Raw genomic sequence first — 14,801 nt, 5'->3', positions numbered from 1 at the left:
ACCTCACGCAACATATTCGCCAGATTTAGCCCCTCGGATTATTTTCTGTTCCCCAATTTGAAAACAAGTCAGGAAACCGGAAGTTGGTCGTTTCAGGTATGAAAGGTTTTGTGTTTTTCTTATATAAAGGCATTTGGGTGGACACTTGTCACATTAGTACCTACCACATAATATATGCATACAGGTTAAATATCCGCTTGGGTCGCCAAGCTTATCTTCCATTCACAGTTAATTCCCATGAGAATTATTAAGCCAAACATTGTAAACATGAATCATTTTAATAGAATCATCAACATTATTGAATTTAACAGCATAACAATATTGCAGGTGCATCTGCATAACAGATGCACAAAACAATAGATCATGGGAAAAGTAAACAATGGAGCGAGCATCGTAGGTGTTAAGATAGCATTAAGTATTAGAAATCATGAGTCTAGCTGGAACTGTACTAGTATTAGGATCATAAAGATCAATAAAATATATTTTTTAATAACTTCCAGTGTTATTAATTTTAGTGACGCAGTCGGTAGGATCCATGCATCGAGCAGGATCCAGTGATACGCGAAGTTACGTGCTTTAAATTCGTTCAAGAACCGGCGCAATTTTTTAGAAACAAAGTTGTTTTAACTAAAAAAATCGAGCGTCGCGATTCGTTAATCAATTAAAAAAAAAAATATTAACTAAAATAAATACAAAGCTAGGAGGCGGAGTAACAAGCATAAATCCGTCTTAAAACACATTCTGAGGCTGGTTTGGAATCCTAGCAATAAAATAAAAAAAAAAAAAAAAAATCTAATATAAAAGTGCAGTGAAATAGACTCACCTCAAAAGTCAACGTAGAGACAGACTAGCTATTTACCATCGACGCATCCTTCAAGCCGAAATGGATAACGTATTAGCGCAACGATTGATAGCAGCTTTGGAGAATTTAGCTAATCTGCAACGGCCAAATCGAACAGAAACAATAATAAAACAAATTGCCTACATAAAAGAGTTTTCGGGAGACAGGAAGCAGCTAACGCAGTTTTTAACAACCGTTGGTGGTCATCTTAGTGCTATCGAATCACGGGAAGAACCCTGGCAGGCAATTTATAACATAAAAATTACAGGAGCGGCAAAGGAACTTTTGTTAAATAATCGTCCGGAAAACTGGGAGTCCGCTAGAAATTTACTCAAACAACATTTTCGACCATCTACGAACTACAAGGATCTTTCGAGAAGAATAACGCAACTCAAAGTAAATTCTATTTCCGATCTTAACTCTAAAATTGAATATATTATAGAAGAAATCAATACATTCGCCACTTATGAATCGAATACAGCGGAAACTCGCCAAACTTTCTACGCGTTATTAGTGAATAGAATTAAGCAAATAGTTAGTGGTAATTTGTCACGTGATATAAAAAATTTGTTTGATTTACATGAAGTAAAAGAAATATTATACTCGTACGTGGGCTACGATCAAGATAATTTAGACCGAGAAACACTATATATATATCAGGAAAGAAAGAATTATAACAGTCAGGACTATAGAAAACACCATAACAAACAGGACAATAGACAGAAACAATCCGGTAATCATGGACAATACAATTCAAATTTTGGTAGACCAAATAGGGTAGAATCAAATCAATACAGACGTAGCTCGGGACATTTTTGGCAAGATCGACAAAATTCTCGACTAAATAACTTCCGAGATTCTGGGTTTAGAAGTAATAATATCATAATTCTACTCAACATAGACAACATTCCTGGAATCGTTCTGACCAGGTTAGGCGACCACCACCTGAACCTATGGAGGTAGGTACCGTGACCCATAGAAGATCAAACCAAAATAGAAATGACCCATCACCCGGGTCCAATTCAGTAAACGAGGAGGTTCATAATATTGAACCAGAGTTTTGTCTGAATTAGGCCTCGGAAACAAAATCTTTGCTAATCTTACCATTGATAATAAATTGTACAAGTGCTTGATAGATACAGGTTCAACAATGAGCATTGTGAACTCTGCTAGAATAGATTGTAGCAAGTTTAAAATCTTCGATAAGACTAACATCCGTTTGCAGACTATAAATCATACAACCACGGAAAGCGTTGAACGAGTAATTACAAATATTCCAACAGAATTTAACTTCGATCCAAAAGGTAGAATCAAATGGTATAAGAGGGATTTATTAGGGAAGTCGTATGACTTTTTAATCGGAATGGACATATTATCCAAAATTGTGAAAATCTTCGATTTTGAGAATAAATGTCTCATCCTAAATAATGGTAGTAAAATATCTATAGATTCTTCAGAAAATGAAGAAAATCTCAAGTGCTTTGAACTTAATGCCGAACAAGGGAAAGTTGACTTAAGTCATTTAAATAAAGAAGAAAAAAGTGAAATGGAAAAATTATTGAAGGAATTTAGTGGGTTAATTTACAAGGAAGGGGATCCTTTAACTAACACCGACACAATTATGCACGAAATAAAAACAAAAACGGATCAGTCAATCCATTCGAGGCTATACCGTCTTCCTCCAAAACACGAAGAGGAAGTCCGCCGGCAAGTGAGGGAGTTTGAGAAACTGGGGATAATTCGGAAATCACACAGCCGATATGCCTCACCTATTGTAATCGTACCAAAAAAATTAGATAAATCAGGTAAACAAAAATTTCGCATGTGCGTAGATTACAGGGCGTTAAACGAAATCACAGAGGATGATCAATTCCCTCTACCTAACATAGAGAGTCTATTAGATAAGCTCGGACGAGCACAATATTTTTCAGCCGTGGACTTGGTTCATGGATGTCATCAAATAAAAGTACATCCGAGGGATATCCACAAAACTGCCTTCGTTACACCCGACGGCCTATACGAATTCCTTAGAATGCCCTTTGGGCTAAAGAATGCCCCAAGGACCTTCCAACGATTTATGAACTATATACTTCGAGACTGCGTAGGCGTAATCTGCATCGTCTACTTAGACGATATTCTCATATTCTCCACTAGCCTAAAAGAGCATATTAAGGCATTAAGAAAAATATTCCAAATTGTATCTGACCATAATTTAAAAATTCGTTTTGACAAATGTTCTTTCATGCAAAAACACACCGAATTTCTTGGACATATCCTTACAGCTGAGGGTATGCAGCCTAACCCCAATAAGGTAAAGTGTATACAAGAGTATCCACTACCGTCAACAATTACACAGTTAAGGGGATTTTTAGGTGCTACAGGCTATTATAGAAAATTTGTAAAAGACTATGCAAAAATTGCACACCCGATGATCAAATACCTGAAAAAGGACAAAAAAATTAATGTTAGAGATCCAGAATATATTCAAGCATTCGAACAACTAAAATTAGTCTTGAGTAAACAACCGATTTTAAAATTTCCCGAGTTCGATAAACCTTTTACACTCACTACCGACGCGAGCAATTATGCGATAGGGGCCGTGGTAACACAGAATAATCAACCTGTGTGTTATGCCTCTCGATCGCTAAATGATCATGAGAAAAATTACTCTGTTACCGATACAGAATTTGTAGCAGTTGTCTTGGCTGTAACATATTTCCGTCCCTACTTGTGGGGTAATCGATTCAAACTTATAACAGACCACTTATCAGTAAAGTATATGACAAAGAAGTATAAAGGTAAAGAATTTAGTCAACGTAATCAACGGTGGTTACTGAAACTACAAGAGTATCAGTTTGATATAGAGTATATCAAAGGTAAGGAAAACAAGGTTGCAGACTTCTTGAGTCGCATTCCAGAAGCCACTAATCAAAAAGAAAATTCCACTGATAACCAATCGATCAATGATTTGTCAGATAACGCTACAGTTCATTCACAAGATGAACAACAGTTGGATCACATTCCTATTAAAGAGACCATAGTAAATAAGTATAAAACGCAGTTAATACTAACATATGACGTAGATCAGGAAATAGAAATATTGCATAACCGTAGAATAATATATATTGATATGACTAGGGATAGGGACCATTGGGTTGACCTTTTAAGAAGGTATATTCGACCAGGTATAACAGGAATCTACACCGAACTTTCATACCATCAGTTTAATCAAATTCAGCAAGTATTAATTGAACTATTTGGACACGATAGGAACATAAAATTTATCAAAGCTACAATGAGGGCTAGAGAAATAAAAACAGCAGAGGAAATAATTAAGGACACTAAAACAATTTTACACGTGATTAATACTGACGAAATCAAACAGACAGCAGACTCACTAAAAGACAACATTAGCAGACTAAGGATAGAAAACGATACATTGATAAGTAGGGAACCGGCGAACATATACGCAAAAATTAGTGCTATTGAACCTCATCCCAATCAAAGGATGAAACGAGGGTTATTTAATGCGGTAGGCACCGTTTACAAATGGCTTTTTGGGACCATCAATGATGACGATAGACAGGAAATAGCAGAACATATCCAGCTAATAGAAGAGAATTCTGAAAACGCAATTCAAAGCCTTAATAAACAAATTGAACTCAATTCTCATTTTAATAACTCGATTAAATACCTTAAAAATTTGATAGAGTCAGACCGAAACGCAATTATAATAGTAAAACCTTTCAACAACTCACAGAAAACGAAAAATTATTAGTAAAAAACCAACTGAAAACAGACCAAATTTTAAAACTCCGAATTTTGGAAGAGAAGTTAAATCAGATTATTGACAACATAGCAATGATGAAACATGGATTGATTCACCCTAGTATGCTAACAGCAACCGAAATTTTGACGACTAAACTGGACTTTTATAAACTCAAAAACGTACGAACCGGACTACTGAAGTATAAGGAAAACACAATAATTTTGGCCCTTAAAATTCCAAATTCTTACAAAATTGAAGAGTACAAATTAATTACATCGTTGCCCACTACGAATAATTTACAAGCAATGTTAGAAGATCAGTATTTTATAGAAATAAACGGAACAAAATATGTTTATGATGAAAACTTGAATTATGAAAGGGAGTTGAAACCTTTGAGTAATTGTATTACAAGAAATAATTGCGTACTTGTAGAAAATACTGGAACAGAAATTGTGAAGGTTGATGATAACACTATAATATGTAAGAATCTTAAACAAACTAATATTGTTAATTATTGTGACGACAGAGACATACACCTAAATGGTAACTATTTAATCAACATCAATAACTGTACAATCCAGATACTAAATCAAACCTTTGGTAACACAAATGTAAAATTTATTGACAGGTTCTTTTATAATGAAAATACGGATTATAATTTCACCAAAAACATTGATTTCAAAGAGATAGTTTTAGAAAATAAGAGAAACTTGGAACACATCAATATTTTAAAATTTCATAAAAATATAAATTACCTATCTGGTTCAATTGTAATCGCATTTCTGTTAATACTATTTATCATAATACTTACCCTATATCATGGACACAAAAAATTGAAAATTGTTGTAAAAAGCTCGCAATCCAGTAAAATTCCGGAGAATTTTAAGTTAAATAGGGGAGAGGTTAAATATCCGCTTGGGTCGCCAATTCACAGTTAATTCCCATGAGAATTATTAAGCCAAACATTGTAAACATGAATATTTTAATAGAATCATAAACATTATTGAATTTAACAGCATAACAATATTGCAGGTGCATCTGCATAACAGATGCACAAAACAATAGATCATGGGAAAAGTAAACAATAGAGCGAGCATCGTAGGTGTTAAGATAGCATTAAGTATTAGAAATAATGAGTCTAGCTGGAACTGTACTAGTATTAGGATCATAAAGATCAATAAAATATATTTTTTAATAACCTCCAGTGTTATTAATTTTAGTTACATATATTCTGTGAAAGAAGGAACTACTTTGACCTATTATAACTTTGTTAGTAATGTTGTCATTTCCACCAAATTTGATGCTGCTCTATATTATTGCAAAACCTGGTGCCGGCAAGAACCTTTCCCCCCACCCCCCTTAAATTCGAAGTACAATCGCTATAACCGTCTCTGAGAAAAATGCGTGTGACGGACAGACAAACCGATTTTAAGAAGGTTTTGTTTTACACGACACCTTAAAAATGGCTCAGTGGTAAAAGATTTTCCAACGAAGAAGTGATGTCGGCAGTTAGGATGTCTTATAAAAAGGGCATCAAAATTATTGAACATCGCTGGGAAAAGTATATAGAGATGAAAGGAGAATATGCTGAAAAATAAATACTTCTTCTACTGTGTGTATTCAAAAATACTCTCGCACCAACTACACAGACTATTTTTGGTAATAATGAGCATATTGTATACCTCGCAACCATCGCTGGCCTTCCACTCTCAACTGGTTGGAAAGAGTATTCCCGTATACGTACATCCACAACCTAGTTATTAGTTTGATAAGTTTTTTCATTTCATAACATATTTAAATTAAAAATTATTACAAATTTATTCGTCTGAGTGCTGGTTTTATTAGAACAGACATTCTTCCTGCGAAGAAGGTGGTTAGAATTATGCTGCAGCAGAGGTGAGACCAACATTCCGATTTCTCCTCATTTGCTCCACTGATCCAAATTAGCGTGAGTTTGCTTATAATTCTAAAGAACATAAACTAACAAGAATGAAATAACCCCAATTTTGCATCAAGACGCGTTTCTCAATATCGCGTGCGTATACCTTTCCCTCATCAAATAATTGCGCTACTCATTCGGTATCTACAATATCAATATCAAAACCCCTTAATTACCTGGTGTTGGCTGGATAATACCTTTCTCCACCCTTCACGATTTGCACCATGCTCTCTATAATTACATGAAATGTTTACCACAGAAACCCACAAAGCCTTTCCGTGAAGCTCGCTAATTTGTTAAAGATAAATAATAATCGACCAAGCAGCAGTTGAATCAAAGCGCAACGAATGCCGGCAGCTTTATTAAAACAATACAAAACTATTCAAGCTAGAATTGTTAGGTGCACCATTCAAACAAAAGATGCACCGCACGCTCTAAAACCCATTGCAGATAATAGTCCAAACGCGAACATCTCAGCTGCAGCCAGGTCGGGCAGTGCATTACTATAAAATGCATCGACTGCACTCGATCGCCTCATATTGCTTCGGGAAGGCTTGTGCGAATTTTATCCGCCATGAGAACCTACACGATTCTACTTTTGAGTGTTGTGGTTATCAGTAGAAGCGTGATTTCGGCAAAAACGGTGACAGACAATGTGCTGCGAGTTCTATCCCCGGCTTATGAAATCTGTGGGAAAAGTGAAGATTTAGTGAAGTGCTTCAAAGTGCAGGCTGCAAAGCTCATAAGCAGGGCGTTGAAAGCGTCTAGGATAAAACTGTTGCAGGGCGTCTACATTGTCAAGAGGAATGACACGGAAGATGTCCCCGAGAACATAACGAGCAACAGCGATTTGTATTCATCATCTTCAAGGAATATGGATGACATTTTGGGTGAACGTCTTAACCAACTGGCGGATACGCGAAAGCTCCAAATTAACATTCCTAGATTCTTCCAATATGGTCAGCAGAGGGGTGTGGAGCTGGTCGAGGAAGGACGAAAGAAAATGAAGAAATACTTGGGCCCTTTCATAGCCGCGGTACTGCTCAAGGCGGCGATGCTTAAAATGGCCTACCACTCCATAGCAATAGTGGCGGGCAAGGCCTTGATCGTTGGGAAAATCGCGCTAATCATTAGTGCGGTAATTGGTCTTAAGAAACTCGTGTCGACCGAGGGTCACGAGAAAACCACTTACGAGATCGTCAAACATCCGCAGTTCCAGCAGAGCCACACATATTCATCATCATCTAGTCATGGGGACTATGAACCACACGACAGTTCGGGGTCCTTCCATCGCAGCATCAGCAACGAAGAAATGCTGATGCAAGACAAAGCTTACCAAGCGCGGGCAAATTGATTGTTTGCACTTCGATATTTATTTTGTAGGAATAAGGAATTAATAAAAGTTTATCAAACTGAAGTGTAATTTATATTAAACATTGCTACAAACTGACAACACTTGTTTCAGTGGGTCACAAGGCGCCTAGTGCGGGTCTTGGGAATACTCCTCGCTGTAATGATGACTGTATGGGTCGTAATGAGCGTCATGTGGCATGCTCCTATGCCAGCCACTTCCATGAGAACTGCTGGTGCTTCCGGATTCAGCGTAAATCACGTGCTCCCCCGCGCCCGAGCCCCCAGATTTTCTGAAGCTGCTCTGAAAGCAGAATATGAAAAAGCGTAAGCCAAGACGTTTTTGTGTCTGCATTAAGGCAAACTTACCAGGATCGACCAAAGCAGAGCTATTTTCGCCAGAACGAACGCTCCACCTGCCAGCAACAATAGCTTTCCTATGACCATTTGCGCCATCAGACCAATTATTGCCATTCCGCCCATGAGCGCCATTCCTCCCTTGCCACCCTTGAATTTCTTCTTTCGTCCTTATAAATGGGAATATATTCAGCTGATTGTGGCCTGCATAAAACGAAGCTCAATTACCTTCCACTTGGACCAAAGGTAGCACCTTTACTTTCAAAGACCGTGACTCCATGAGATCCGTGATTTTGCTCTTCCAGTCGCCGGTGTTGTTACTGTGATTCGCTTGGTCTACTTCCGAGCTCCATTTCATATCCTTCTCGAGCGCAAGGTAGTCGTTCAGATACCAGGTACTATTGTCTTTGATCGCTGTATCCAAACCTGATAGCACTTCCTGCTTCAAACACTCCACGGTGCTCGCTTGGCCCACACAATATCTAATTACTTCAGCAGCTGACTCCACTGATAATCCTTTGATCCCTGATAGATGCAGAATAATAATAATTGCAATTTGGCTCGAGGATGTTGCCGACATTATGACTTTTGCATAAGGCTGTGTGTCGTCTTTAGTGGTAAATGAGTTCTCAAGTAAGAACGAACTGATTCACGGTTTACCTGAGATTTTGTATTTATACTCGCGGCTAATTACTCCCCTAAGCGATTACCTTGATTATTCGGAGCCGCACAGCCGCGTTAAGAATGATATGAGCGTATTTCACGGAAGGTGGGTTTTACTTTCTTGCGATGCTTTGCTGGTGATAGCCTACTTTGTTCCGAAGATTCGATCTGAACGAGACGCTGTTTATTTTGGGTGTTTTTGGTTTGAATATCGCATCTGAATTGCTGATTTGATGTCACTTTAATTGAGTTACTGCCGAGTTGCCGTTCTGAGATTATTTAAAAGCTATTGGTTCTGTAAATATGATGAAACGAATGACACTTTTTTGTTTAATAAGATCTATCTTATGCTAACCGAAGATAATACTGAGTAGAAATTTATTACCGAAACCATATGTTATATGCGAGAAGAACTAGTGAGACTGATTCAAACTAAACATACTTGATACAGTAGCATATATATATACAGATACAAATACTATTTTTGGTTCGTTAGAATTGTTCATTTTAACTAGTCAGTAGGAGGCATTTTTGACAGTCTCCCGTTTTATGCTCAGTGGTTGGGGTGCAACCTGGTTCTCCTTGATTCTCCACTTCTCTTCGTTCTTATTGCAATTTTCTTCTCTCTCTCTCTCTCTAGGTTACGTTTGACGAAATCATGTAAGTTGTGTAATAATTAGTGAAGTAGTGGTATCTACAACAGTTTAGGAATGGAAAATAGACGTAGAAGTTTGAGGAAAACTGTCCGTTGCAGGATTGTATTTATCGCTATTCGTATTGGCGTTATTTCAACAACATTGAACTTGAATTCTTTTATTGAGTTCTTCATGTTCTGTTGCCCGTACTCTTCTATATTTTTTCCGCATTACCCAGATTTATTGCTCAGCGTATTTAAGGCTTACCTGGAGGAGAGTATTTTTAGTTGGCGCTGTGAAGTGCCATCATTTCGTTTATCTGCAAAAAGAATGAGACCCCGAGCTGCTGTCTGCGTACCGACCATTGTGTGTTTTTGACATGACACGCACAAACGAGTCGTACTACCGGAAATTTATCCTCAAGGCAGTTTCGATTTACAACAGGTAAGCTTATTATCAGAAATGCGCTCGATTTTCTAAGATGCACAAATATGCTAGGCACATCAGAAAATTCATTGCATGTGCCGAGTTATCTCTTGCAGATATTCAGTGATTATCTGAGAGGTCGTTCCCTGCTCTATGAGATGATAGAGGGTCAAAGGAGGATGGTGGTTACGTCGGAGGTAGCACATCAATTTTAGAGTTGAATTTCTGGAACATGGTAGTTTTCTTAACATTCCAGGACAATCGCGCCTGATCGGTAATAAGATGATGTTGGGGCACTTCTCGCGACGGGTAAACGGGTAAAGCTCTCTGCTCTATGAGACGCTAAAGTGTCAGGGATGGTTAGCGACCATCTCGAGGATAGCATTTCCTTCTTAGGGCTGCACCTCTGGTTATGATAGTTTTCGAAGACTCGGAATTCCAGTACAGCAGTGTCTGGTCGATTACGAAGATGATGTTCGGGCACTTGTAGCCGGACGCACTATTAAAAAGGGGCAAACAGACTTCCTAAAGTGGTGCGACTTATTTCCTTACCCAGAATAATAGGCGCAAAGCAGACTTCCTATAGTAGTGCGACTTACGTCCTTATCCAGAATAAAGGTTTTCAAAATCTTACCTGCACAAAATTTAGAAGACACGAGCCCCTGACAATGTTACTTTTCAGTGAGGTAGTCGACAAAGGTGATCATACTTTTTCTCTTGAGAATAGTAAGATGCGGTTCATCAACAACTATCTGTAAACACAGGGGAGCTCTCTGCAGAGAATATTGTCTGCCGCATCTTGTTGCGAAACGGATTGAGCCCGATCGATGAAGGAATCTAATGACAAGGCGTCCCTTGAATTAAAAATTCCTTTTCTTCTCTCTCCTCCGTTCAGAAAGGCTCGTCTTGTCTCCATATAGTTGCCTCTTAAAAAATTTTTAGGAAATTTTCATCCAAGTTTGTAGGGAGAGTCCACAGTGAAAATTATACGGGCCCCTCTAATACCTTTTTAGCTTTGACTATTTCGGTGGATGGCTGCATGTCAGGCATCGATGGTATCACACCTCTTTCGCCTTAAAGTTCACATATCTTAAGAAACTAAATATATACTCTAGATCTTCTGCGTATCCTCGGCTGGCTCGCACAATCACTGGATGTTTTGAAATGATTAAACTGCTGGTGGTGATCACTTATTACCACTTCCGCACTACAAAACAGAATTTCTCTCACAGCATTTTTTATGATTAGTATAGTTTCCATTTTCTGGTTCAGGAATTTATCTTCGTTGGCTCACTTGAGGGTTTACGAACGTTGGGTATATATATATGTTTCTGATTCACGATCCGTTTCTCGTTGAAGGAATAATTTTTGGCTGAGAATAAAACGTGTGTACGTGATCTTTTGTATGCTTTGGAGTGACCCGATCGCAACCCTAAACAGGCTGAACAGTGGAGAACTTTCGCCCTCTGCTACATACTAAGATGAAAAGTTTTTAGGGATTTCTATTGGCTTGTTCATTTCTTCTCAATCGATTCAGCCTAACCGTAACTTCCTATTTTAATGTTTTGGGGGAGGCTGAAGATTTTGGTTTTAGACCAGTTTAGTCTAGGTCCTCTCCTAGCAATGCTTTTCTGATAGCGATGCACATTGTGATTACACCTCAAAGTTGCTCCATAATGAAGCGATGTCGGTGTTGGGTTTCACAGTATACTCGAAGCACTTCCCCATGATTTAGCGCAAAGCAAAAAATTAGTTTATATTTGACTCTACTTCTATTGTCTGACGTTCCGACTCCTTTTTGTGTCAGTTTCAATGTTTTTCATCCCGTTTTCATTGTATTAGATGAATTTTAGATTTGCAACTGTGCCAGATGACCTTTGTGCTAAATTGAAATCGGCGGTATTAACTGTGACTAATAGTTTAACTATGCTTAAGATGGAATAAGGCAGCAGAAATTCTTCCCATCTGAATCAGCCTTAGCGTATTGAAAGAGATTCAGACGGAGAAATTAAAACAAGTCGAAAACCACCAATTAGCCTCAACTCTTTCGGGTAAAGTGGCATTTTGGCATTCTGGACATCCATTTAAGAACGAGAGCGGTTGTTACAATACAAGCATTACACACTAGCTACCTTCGCAAGATGCGAATTCGGCATAACTTGAACCAAATCGAAAGTGATGTTATTCATCACCAGTGCAATGTTACCCGAATTCCACCTTCCGCGGCTAAATTAATAAAGACTGATTATTTTCTCCAATATAGAGTATGTGTGTGTTATCCTGGATCGTAAGCTAAATTGAAGACACAACATAGAACTGAGGATTACGAAGGCGCGCACAATCTACTGCGCCTGTAAGAGGATGGTTCTCTGGATGTACACCGCCGTGGTTCCTACCATCATTCAAAGGACAGTATGTGCAGGTGCTAGGGGGGGATCTGTACTCTATCCGGCAGATGCTCTCAATGTGCTTCTATACTTCCTTCATCTAAACCTCCACTTTAAATACGCTGTAGCGTACAGTGGAACACTGGGCATCCGCAACGGACAACGTCACACGCAAGCCGAACTTTAAGAGGAATCTACTTGATGTTTGACCGGACCAATTGCAGAGCAACTTTCTCGCACGTTTTATGGTCCACGGACATCTGGCTTGGGGCATAGCACCCTAATAATCAAAAATAACGACAAACGGTTTCGTGCAGGGGAGAGGCAACTCATCAGACGCTACCTCACGTCTGCCCTGGGAGCAGCGTCATCAGATCTACCGAAAGTGGCAACAGGTGGAAAACAACCCTTTATATAATCGCAAAAACACGACATGGGTGCGAATTATATTTAAGTTTCAACCGCCAATAGTTTGAGCCTAAGCTATGCCAAAGCTAGCTATCCGAAACATAAATCTAGCTTTGGCCAAAAACAATGTTTGTCCCTCAATTTACTCGGAGACGGTTAAACTTGTTGTCATAAAATTTAACGGCGGTATGTGAAGAAGAAGCCCTGTCCACCTGCCAAGTGGAACTTTTGGACTCTGTTAAAGGGGAGCTCCTCTAATATTCGAAAGGGAGAGAAAAGAGAGAGAGAGAGAGAGACAGACAAGTTGAATTAATACTTTCCGAAAACGCTTTTCTTTACGCGAAGATTGCAATAAATGCAGTGTTCGAAATATACGCACTACGAAATGTAAAAATCTAATCTTCGAAATTAGGTGTGTGCATAAAATCTAGCCCGTTCAGGGAAGGCACACACACAGTTGTGTTTTTATGAAAAATTTACAATATGAATGATATTGAGTTATTTATCAGAATCACATCAAAGAAAAAACATACCCGTTGAAATGTTGCCAAGCAAGGGCAAGATGGCTAAAAGGTGATTTCAACTTTTCAGCTTCATAAACTTTAATCGTATTCACTATTAATTTATTGCGTACTTCCCACACTGAGATTGTAGCTGGCCTGTGAGATGGAGATTATGAATTCACTGAAATTATTCTCTACATTTCGTCAGGGGCCTCTATAAGGGAGAGAAATTTGTGGGATAGCAAACTGAAGATTTCGAATTCTGCTTGCTATAGAAACGTTATGTAATGTATCCCCCGAAAAATGACGGACTTACCGATAATAAAATGTTGGCTATCGTATAATGTGCGTTAATTTTCGGAATGTGCTCACGCTTCTTCCCTCCCGAGAATGCCCGCTTTTTACATTTGAAGGTGAGTTCCAGTGTTACAAGTTGGATATTCTGGGGTTAAGTGGAGTGAAGGATGGTGTGACTCAGTAATTTGCGGTTGTGCTCCATAAAGCCTGGTGGAAATAAGTGTGAATCGGTTGGCGGACCAATGATTGCCGGAACCGCAAGGCACGCCCCCATGTCCTGGAAATCGGTATGGGACAGGAAACTGCGATGTGATGGAGAACTACGGTCTCAGGTACCCAAGCGTTAATATTAGGAGGTATGTGGTCTTTGCAGCCTTCACGGCCTCGTCATTGGTGGTAAATTGTCCGAACACAAAACCTGCAATTGGGTTTCAGCTAATTGTGTGAGATACATCTCGCTTATCCAACAGAAAATACATACCTTTAAAATCTGCCCGAGAATATGGATGTGTATTAGGGTACCAGTAAAAACAGATTTTCCTAAGGCAATAGTTCGTTGATCTAGTATCCCTGAAATGCCATGGCAAGATCCGCTGGCTATGGAATCATGAAAGAGCAGTTGAAGGGTTCTATTGATATTTGCTAGCGATGGCAAGTGTGATGAGTTCGTTGGTTCAGTGTGGGACAGTAACAATAGATTCACCGTACACGATGTCGATCAGCTGAAGAAGTGGAAGGAGAACTTCACCACGGTTGTTAACCGTACTCCATACGGTGAAGTTCTTCCTCTCGTGGGTGAAATGACTAGCCACCGTAACATGCGACTACGGACTGTTTTTCTAAATAGAGGTGAACTTATCTCGACTATCAATGCACATAAATGGAGTAGATTTACTGGTCTTGACGTTCTTCCCATCGGCGCTCTCCTTCCACGACGTTCCCGAAGCTCTGCCTCGCTTCACCTACTCTTTATTCGTTTCGCAAAAGCTTTTGACAACTTTAATCGAGATTGCATTCAACATACTGTGAGTAGGGGGGGTAGCATTCCAGAGGCCCAAATAGCTATTATCAGAACATCATATGAACGGAAAATGCCTGGTGCAACGATATAAAGTTTTCGCGGAATTGGAAGTACAAAGCGGAGCCCATCAGCGATGCAATATTATTTCTTCTAATTATCAGTGACGTTCTACATGCTGCCTTGTCCGAAGGACGTAAAGAACTGA

At 38.9% G+C, this 14,801-nt stretch overlaps 2 protein-coding genes across 2 annotated transcripts; one reads left to right on the top strand and one right to left on the bottom strand.

The window, feature by feature from the left end:
* The first annotated feature begins 7,079 nt into the window (after positions 1 to 7,079).
* LOC119651875 lies at positions 7,080 to 7,966 on the top strand. Its single transcript, XM_038055688.1, has one exon. It carries the CDS (start codon positions 7,124 to 7,126, stop codon positions 7,901 to 7,903), a length of 780 nt encoding a protein of 259 aa, XP_037911616.1. The 5' UTR covers positions 7,080 to 7,123; the 3' UTR covers positions 7,904 to 7,966.
* Positions 7,920 to 8,884, bottom strand: LOC119651876. Its single transcript, XM_038055689.1, has 3 exons — positions 8,485 to 8,884; positions 8,269 to 8,426; positions 7,920 to 8,203 (listed from the first exon to the last, which is right to left on the bottom strand). Exons 1-3 carry the CDS (start codon positions 8,834 to 8,836, stop codon positions 8,030 to 8,032), a joined length of 684 nt encoding a protein of 227 aa, XP_037911617.1. The 5' UTR covers positions 8,837 to 8,884; the 3' UTR covers positions 7,920 to 8,029.
* Between the last annotated feature and the right edge of the window lie 5,917 nt (positions 8,885 to 14,801).

This window comes from Hermetia illucens, chromosome 3 (assembly GCF_905115235.1).
Source record: "Hermetia illucens chromosome 3, iHerIll2.2.curated.20191125, whole genome shotgun sequence".
NCBI lineage: Eukaryota > Metazoa > Arthropoda > Insecta > Diptera > Stratiomyidae > Hermetia > Hermetia illucens.
The sequence above is the reverse complement of the archived record's forward strand: the minus strand, read 5'-3'. Positions and strand labels throughout refer to the sequence as shown.